The sequence below is a fragment of the Lepisosteus platostomus genome, chromosome 6 (genome assembly GCF_059453375.1).
Source record: "Lepisosteus platostomus isolate fLepPlt1 chromosome 6, fLepPlt1.hap1, whole genome shotgun sequence".
In the NCBI taxonomy this organism is placed as follows: Eukaryota; Metazoa; Chordata; class Actinopteri; order Semionotiformes; family Lepisosteidae; genus Lepisosteus; species Lepisosteus platostomus.
This window is the reverse complement of record NC_142616.1, coordinates 11,513,630-11,522,390: the sequence shown is the minus strand read 5'-3', so window position 1 is coordinate 11,522,390 and position 8,761 is coordinate 11,513,630. Positions and strand designations below refer to the sequence as shown.

Below are 8,761 nucleotides of genomic sequence, written 5' to 3'. Positions count from 1 at the left end.
GGTCCTGGAGGGGTCAGTGTGTGTGTGTGTCTGCAGCAGGGCTGTCCAGTCCCGGTCCCGGAGGGGTCAGTCAGTGTGTGTCTGCAGCAGGGCTGTCCAGTCCCAGTCCTGGAGGGGTCAGTCAGTGTGTCTGCTGCAGGGCTGTCCAGTCCCAGTCCTGGAGGGGTCAGTCAGTGTGTGTCTGCTGCAGGGCTGTCCAGTCCTGGTCGTGGAGGGGTCAGTGTGTGTGTGTCTGCTGAAGGGCTGTCCAGTCCCGGTCCTGGAGGGGTCAGTGTGTGTCTGCTGAAGGGCTGTCCAGTCACGGTACTGGAGGGGTCAGTGTGTCTGCAGCAGGGCTGTCCAGTCCCAGTCCTGGGAAACCTGCATGCAGAAACAGCGCCCCCTGCAGGACGAGGACTGGACACCCCCTGAAGCAGGACGCTCAGTGCTACTCCGGGGGAGCCATCGGTCCAACACTCACTCCCCACCTGCACCTGTGACAGATCCCACAGCTGGGCTCTGCAGGAAGGGCAGGAAGACACCCTCCCCACTGGGGGAGAGGGGCTGAGAGTCTGTTCTGAGCCCCTCTCTCCTGCTCGCTGCGCCCCGCCCCCACAGCGAGCTGACCCGACTCGTCCTGCTGGAGAAACCCGTCCGACCGCATGGCAGGGAAACTGGGAGAACGGGCCAGGAGCCCAGTCCCAGCGTCTCACACTGCTGAGGCAACGGGCTGATACTCCTGTTCACCCAGACCAGCGTCCCCGATCCCATCAAGCACCAGGCAGGGTAGAGCTTGGACAGGACCCTGGCCCATAACATCACTTTCCTGTCCCTGTACAGTCTCTTTCATCAGGAATGTGTCTCTTCTCAGACCCCAGCTTGCTCTCCAGGAGACACACAGACAGGGAGAGAAGCTGGGGGTCAGAGCGCAGGGTCAGACATTGATACAGCACCCCTGGAGCAGCTGGGGTTCAGGGCCTCGCTCAGGGGCCCAGCGGAGTAGGATTCCTCTGCCGGCCGTAGGATTCGAACCGGCAACCTCCCAGCCACAGGCACAGATCCTGAGCCCCTCCGGGACTGGACAGGACACGACACACACACACACCCTGGACAGGACAGCAGCCCCTCACAGGACACACACACACACACACAAACCCTGGACAGGACAGCAGCCCCTCACAGGACACACACACACACAAACCCTGGACAGGACAGCAGCCCCTCACAGGACACACACACACACAGACACACACACACAAACCCTGGACAGGACAGCAGCCCCTCACAGGACACACACACACACAGACACACACACACAAACCCTGGACAGGACAGCAGCCCCTCACTGCAGCTCCTGTGCCCACAGCCGGTCGGACAAGAAGAACAGGAGGCGTCTCTGCAGATCGTGTTTATAGGTTTCTGTGGTCGGGAGTCACACACGTGGAGAGACAATTCGCAGGCAGTTTCGCATCTCTACAGAATATAATACATACAGGCCCCCCCGACTCCCCCCGCCCCCCCCAATCTGACCACCTTCCAGCAGCCTGGCCGACCTGCCCCCCCACCCAGGGGCGCGAGAGTCCGCTCCGGCCCCAGGACCCAGCGGGGGGGCCCTCTCACACAGACTTCCCTGAGGGAGCCCCCCCCCCCCCGAGAGCCGGGCCCCCAAAACTCCACCCCGCTCGGCGAGCGAGCAACAAGCCCCCCTCCCCACCCCCCCCGCCCCCCAGACAGAGCAGACGGCAGTAACTACGGCAGCACTGATCCCCAAAACTACTTTTATTTCCAAAACAACCCCTGCAGGGACAGAGAGGAGACGGCTCTGCGGCTGGGCCCGCGCCCCTCCCTCCGGCCCGGCCCGTGCGGGGAGCTCGGTTCTCTATTGTTGCTTCAAGTCCTGTTTGAGAGGAATGCCCTGGGGAGCTCCCCGCCCGGAACCGGACCGGACCGACCCCAGGGAAGAGGGCAGCGGCCGGACAGACGGCGCCGGAGGCACCCCGCCACACCCCTCTCCCACCGACAAAAAAAATCCAATTGACAAAAAAAAAAAAACCCGTTAAGATATAAAACGACGAGAAACTTCAACTGAAAACGTGAGGCGCGACCCGGCCGTAATTGATCGGTCCATACAAAACGAAAGACAAACAGCGATGACGCCCCGGAAAGCGGAAGGGAGGGTTTTGGTCAATCCTCGGCGCTGGAGGAGGTGTCTGTGTTTTTGGGCATCATGGGGTCCTCCAGCAGGGCGGCCTCCCTGTCCGAGCTGTCGTAGCCCTGCGAGAGGCTGTCCCCGCCGTCAATCTCCAGGGTCCCGCCCTCCCCCAGCTCCGCCTCCAGCTTCACCTCGAAGGCGGGCTGCAGGAAGTGCGTGGGGAAGTGGGGGGAAGTGAGGTCGCCAAACGAGTCCCCGCCCTCCTCCCCCCGGCCCACCCCCGGGACCAGGGGCTCCCCGGACAGCGCCACGCCGCCGAGGAGGGGGCTCCCCACCTGAGGCTCCAGTTTAATCGAGGCTGCGGATTCGGCCAAGCCCTGCTGGGAGTGCCGGGGGCGGCGCCCCGGTTTCTTAATGTCCTCGGTGAGAATCCTGTCGAACATGGACACTGGGAGATACCCCTGAGAGAGAGAGAGAGAGAGAGAGAGAGGGGGGGGTTCATACAGACACACTGACTGACTGGACACTCCAGTACATTAACACTGCACTGAGAGAGAGGGGTTCATACAGACACACTGACTGGACACTCCAGTACATTAACACTGCACTGAGAGAGAGGGGTTCATACAGACACACTGACTGACTGGACACTCCAGTACATTAACACTGCACTGAGAGAGAGGGGTTCATACAGACACACTGACTGACTGGACACTCCAGTACATTAACACTGCACTGAGAGAGAGGGGTTCATACAGACACACTGACTGGACACTCCAGTACATTAACACTGCACTGAGAGAGAGGGGTTCATACAGACACACTGACTGACTGGACACTCCAGTACATTAACACTGCACTGAGAGAGAGGGGTTCATACAGACACACTGACTGACTGGACACTCCAGTACATTAACACTGCACTGAGAGAGAGGGGTTCATACAGACACACTGACTGACTGGACACTCCAGTACATTAACACTGCACTGAGAGAGAGGGGTTCATACAGACACACTGACTGACTGGACACTCCAGTACATTAACACTGCACAGAGAGAGGGGTTCATACAGACACACTGACTGACTGGACACTCCAGTACATTAACACTGCACTGAGAGAGAGGGGTTCATACAGACACACTGACTGGACACTCCAGTACATTAACACTGCACTGGAAGGGAGTGTCCCACACTGACAGGCTGGAGGAACTGAGTCTCTTCAGTCTGAAGGGCAGTGAACGGCCCCCTGTCGCTGTGACCCGGCCCGGGCGGGTTCTGATGCGGAGGACTCACCGATCCCCTGACGATCTGGGCCCAGTCCGCTGTGACGGCGTAGTCGGGGTTCTCCTCCAGACACTGCCTGAGCCCCCGCAGAGACGGCGCAAACGCACCCCCCAGCTGCACGACAGAGACACAGAGAGGGGGAGCAGCGATGAGCCGGGGGTCCGAACGGGGAACAGTACGAGACCCCGGGTCCGAACACCGCCGGATGGTCCCCCGAGTCGCACCAGCGCCACCCTCCCAGCCACTGGTGCTGACCCGTCTCCCAGCTCGGTCTCTTTCCAGGCCGGCGGGAAGCAGCCCCCCCCATCCCGCCCAGAACCAAGCTCTCAGCGGTACAGCTGACCCCGCTGCGACCCCGCACACGCGTGCACCGCTGGGGGGGTTCGGCATACGGTCTGCCGCTGTGTACACTAACTGCCCCTCGGGGGTATTCAAGACTCTCTCTCGCTCTCTGACTGAGCCCCGAGCCCCAGGAGAAGGGAGGTGTGATGTTAAGGCAGAGTCCAGCTCTCCCGTCACCACCTGTCCCCCGCCCTCTTCTGCCCTCTCCCGTCACCAAGCCTCCCCTGCCCTCCCCTGCCCTCTCCCGCCCAGTCCTGAGCCGAAGGGGCTGGACGGCCCGTCTCCCGCGGGCCCCACCTTGCGGCCGGTCCGGAGGTTGATGAGCTGGACCCTCTCGGCGCCGGTCATGTCTCCCGGCTCCCTCCTCCTCTCCCGCTCCGCGGTCTTCTTCTTGCTGCCCCTCTTCCTGCGCGAGTGGCTGTCCAACAGCAGCTGAGCAGCGTGGGAACAGGGGGAGAGATGACACACCGCGCAGAGCTCCCCGAGAAGGCCAGCACCCCGACACTGGGGCAGGACAGGCCCCGCCCGGTCCGGAGCCCGGTCCCCGGTCCCAGACAGGCCCAGTCCCGGCGCCCGGTCCCCAGTCCCCAGTCCCCAGACCCCAAGACAGGCCCAGCCCGGTCCCCAGTCCCCAGTCCCCAGTCCGGTCCCCAGTCCCCAGTCAGGCCCAGCCCGGTCAGGCCCGGCGCAGAGAGACTCACCGGCAGCACACTGGGCTCCACCTCGTACTCCTGGTTCAGCTTCAGCCAATCGCTGAGCTCCTCCCGCTTGGGGGCGTCGTCCCCCGTCAGGACGGAGCGCGTCAGGGTGTGGATGACCGGCACGCGGCTCTCCGGGTCGGAGAACGGGTGATACTGGAACGGCAAGGACAGGGAGTAAAACTGGTGGTGGTCTGAGGCATTCTGAGAAACAGGCCCCCCTCAAACCACGACCCCCCCCGACCTCCCCTCTCACGCCCCCCCAGCACCACGACCCCCCCCGACCTCCCCTCTCTCCTTCAGCGACTCCCACACCGGAGCTGGCAGCAGAAAGGCAGCGGTGTCTTACTGCATAGTCTCTGCGGCGGCCCCTCCTGGCTGCCCCCTCGGTCCCGGAGCCGTTGGGCAGGAGAGTCTGCTTCTGAAACGTCAGCTTCAGTCCCTCCTCCTGAGGACAAGTGAGAACAGTGTGGCCTCATGACCATGCCAGACTGACATTCGGACACTTTCACTGGGAGACCTCTGACTGGCAGTGTGACAGTGACCCCCAAGCTCCTCTCTCCCCCTCAGCAGTGTGACAGTGACCCCCGAGCTCCTCTCTCCCTCAGCAGTCTGACAGTGACCCCTGAGCTCCTCTCTCCCCCTCAGCAGTGTGACAGTGACCCCCGAGCTCCTCTCTCCCCCTCTGACTGGCAGTGTGACAGTGACCCCCGAGCTCCTCTCTCCCCCTCAGCAGTGTGACAGTGACCCCCGAGCTCCTCTCTCCCTCAGCAGTCTGACAGTGACCCCTGAGCTCCTCTCTCCCCCTCAGCAGTCTGACAGTGACCCCCGAGCTCCTCTCTCCCCCTCTGACTGGCAGTGTGACAGTGACCCCTGAGCTCCTCTCTCCCCCTCAGCAGTGTGACAGTGACCCCTGAGCTCCTCTCTCCCCCTCCGACTGGCAGTGTGACAGTGACCCCTGAGCTCCTCTCACCCTCAGCAGTGTGACAGTGACCCCTGAGCTCCTCTCTCCCCCTCAGCAGTGTGACAGTGACCCCCGAGCTCCTCTCTCCCTCAGCAGTCTGACAGTGACCCCCGAGCTCCTCTCTCCCCCTCTGACTGGCAGTGTGACAGTGACCCCTGAGCTCCTCTCTCCCCCTCAGCAGTGTGACAGTGACCCCTGAGCTCCTCTCTCCCCCTCAGCAGTGTGACAGTGACCCCTGAGCTCCTCTCTCCCCCTCAGCAGTGTGACAGTGACCCCTGAGCTCCTCTCTCCCCCTCAGCAGTGTGACAGTGACCCCTGAGCTCCTCTCTCCCCCTCAGCAGTGTGACAGTGACCCCTGAGCTCCTCTCTCCCCCTCCGACTGGCAGTGTGACAGTGACCTCTGAGCTCCTCTCACCCTCAGCAGTGTGACAGTGACCCCTGAGCTCCTCTCTCCCCCTCAGCAGTGTGACAGTGGCCCCTGAGCTCCTCTCCCCCTCAGCAGTGTGACAGTGACCCCTGACCTCCTCTCTCCCCCTCAGCAGTGTGACAATGACCCCTGATCTCCTCTCTCCCCCTCAGCAGTGAGACAGTGACCCCCGAGCTCCTCTCTCCCCCTCAGCAGTGTGACAGTGACCCCTGAGCTCCTCTCTCCCCCTCAGCAGTCTGACAGTGACCCCTGAGCTCCTCTCACCCCCTCTGACTGGCAGTGTGACAGTAACCCCTGAGCTCCTCTCTCCCCCTCAGCAGTGTGACAGTGACCCCTAAGCTCCTCTCCCCCTCAGCAGTGTGACAGTGACCCCTGAGCTCCTCTCACCCTCAGCAGTGTGAGTGACCCCTGAGCTCCTCTCTCCCCCTCAGCAGTGTGACAGTGACCCCTGAGCTCCTCTCTCCCCCTCAGCAGTGTGACAGTGACCCCTGAGCTCCTCTCACCCCCTCAGCAGTGTGACAGTGACCCCTGAGCTCCTCTCACCCCCTCAGCAGTGTGACAGTGACCCCTGAGCTCCTCTCACCCCCTCAGCAGTGTGACAGTGACCCCTGAGCTCCTCTCTCCCCCTCAGCAGTGTGACAGTGACCCCCGAGCTCCTCTCTCCCCCTCAGCAGTCTGATAGTGACCCCTGAGCTCCTCTCACCCTCAGCAGTCTGACAGTGAACTCAGCATCCTGTGTGTCCACAGCATCAGTGTTCTTCCTTGGCAGGACACGGGTATAGCCAGGCATCGGCATTCCCTGACCCTCGGGGTCCCCCTGCTCTTCAGGGGTGCCCCCTTGGGAGACGTATGGCTCAGTGGTCATCCTCCGACCCCCGACCCAGCGACCCGTCAGCACAGCCACACAGATGCTGTCCAGGCGGTTTATCAACACGCGGTCCTGAAGGACAGGGCAAGAATTAATGTACTGGAGTGTCCAGTCAGTCAGTGTGTCTGTATGAACCCCTCTCTCTCAGTGCAGTGTTAATGTACTGGAGTGTCCAGTCAGTGTCTGTATGAACCCCTCTCTCTCAGTGCAGTGTTAATGTACTGGAGTGTCCAGTCAGTCAGTGTGTCTGTATGAACCCCTCTCTCTCAGTGCAGTGTTAATGTACTGGAGTGTCCAGTCAGTCAGTGTGTCTGTATGAACCCCTCTCTCTCAGTGCAGTGTTAATGTACTGGAGTGTCCAGTCAGTCAGTGTGTCTGTATGAACCCCTCTCTCTCAGTGTAGTGTTAATGTACTGGAGTGTCCAGTCAGTGTGTCTGTATGAACCCCTCTCTCTCAGTGCAGTGTTAATGTACTGGAGTGTCCAGTCAGTCAGTGTGTCTGTATGAACCCCTCTCTCTCAGTGCAGTGTTAATGTACTGGAGTGTCCAGTCAGTCAGTGTGTCTGTATGAACCCCTCTCTCTCAGTGTAGTGTTAATGTACTGGAGTGTCCAGTCAGTGTGTCTGTATGAACCCCTCTCTCTCAGTGCAGTGTTAATGTACTGGAGTGTCCAGTCAGTCAGTGTGTCTGTATGAACCCCTCTCTCTCAGTGCAGTGTTAATGTACTGGAGTGTCCAGTCAGTCAGTGTGTCTGTATGAACCCCTCTCTCTCAGTGCAGTGTTAATGTACTGGAGTGTCCAGTCAGTGTGTCTGTATGAACCCCTCTCTCTCAGTGCAGTGTTCATGATCTGGAGTGTCCAGTCAGTCAGTGTGTCTGTATGAACCCCTCTCTCTCAGTGCAGTGTTAATGTACTGGAGTGTCCAGTCAGTCAGTGTGTCTGTATGAACCCCTCTCTCTCAGTGCAGTGTTAATGTACTGGAGTGTCCAGTCAGTCAGTGTGTCTGTATGAACCCCTCTCTCTCAGTGCAGTGTTAATGTACTGGAGTGTCCAGTCAGTCAGTGTGTCTGTATGAACCCCTCTCTCTCAGTGCAGTGTTAATGTACTGGAGTGTCCAGTCAGTCAGTGTGTCTGTATGAACCCCTCTCTCTCAGTGCAGTGTTAATGTACTGGAGTGTCCAGTCAGTGTGTCTGTATGAACCCCTCTCTCTCAGTGCAGTGTTAATGTACTGGAGTGTCCAGTCAGTCAGTGTGTCTATATGAACCCCTCTCTCTCAGTGCAGTGTTAATGTACTGGAGTGTCCAGTCAGTGTGTCTGTATGAACCCCTCTCTCTCAGTGCAGTGTTAATGTACTGGAGTGTCCAGTCAGTCAGTGTGTCTGTATGAACCTCTCTCTCAGTGCAGTGTTAATGTACTGGAGTGTCCAGTCAGTCAGTGTGTCTGTATGAACCCCTCTCTCTCAGTGCAGTGTTAATGTACTGGAGTGTCCAGTCAGTCAGTGTGTCTGTATGAACCCCTCTCTCTCAGTGCAGTGTTAATGTACTGGAGTGTCCAGTCAGTCAGTGTGTCTGTATGAACCCCTCTCTCTCAGTGCAGTGTTAATGTACTGGAGTGTCCAGTCTCTCACCTTAGGCCAGTCCACTCTCTGCCTCTCTGTCTGTGTGTCCGGTGCTGCCATCTCGCTGGGACAGCCGTCCTGGGAGGGCGTGAGGGACAGCATACTGTTCTCCTCGTCCAGGTCACAGAGCTTCGGCGCCCCCACTGGAGCGGAGGTGGAATCGCACACAAGGAGAGGGAGGAGGACGAAGGGCAGGAGGGGACAGCGAGGAAGAAGGTTAACACGGCAGGGAAGAAAGTTTCTCGCCCTGCGCTGCCCTTCTCTCCCTGACTCCCGTTTCCACCCAGCTATCCCCCCTCTTTACCCCCTCCTTACCCCTCCCCTGCTCTTCTGGAGAACACCCCCCCCCTTCTGCTTCTGCCCACCTGCCCCTCACCTGTCTCTTGCCCCCTTGCCCCACCCCACCCCACAGCTCTCCTGCCCCCCT

The 8,761-nt window shown here is 60.0% G+C and overlaps 1 protein-coding gene across 1 annotated transcript in view; it reads right to left on the bottom strand.

Moving 5' to 3' along the window:
- Positions 1-1,376: 1,376 nt before the first annotated feature.
- chd8 (chromodomain helicase DNA binding protein 8) overlaps positions 1,377-8,761 on the bottom strand; it is a 57,081-nt gene continuing 49,696 nt past the window's right edge. The window contains exons 33-39 of the mRNA XM_088634218.1: positions 8,344-8,477; positions 6,551-6,787; positions 4,806-4,904; positions 4,460-4,612; positions 4,056-4,190; positions 3,426-3,530; positions 1,377-2,592 (exon numbers count right to left, since the gene is read on the bottom strand). Of these exons, the coding sequence (XP_088490344.1) occupies positions 2,164-2,592; positions 3,426-3,530; positions 4,056-4,190; positions 4,460-4,612; positions 4,806-4,904; positions 6,551-6,787; positions 8,344-8,477 (1,292 nt within the window). The 3' untranslated portion in view covers positions 1,377-2,163. The remainder of the gene's footprint in view (positions 2,593-3,425; positions 3,531-4,055; positions 4,191-4,459; positions 4,613-4,805; positions 4,905-6,550; positions 6,788-8,343; positions 8,478-8,761) is intronic.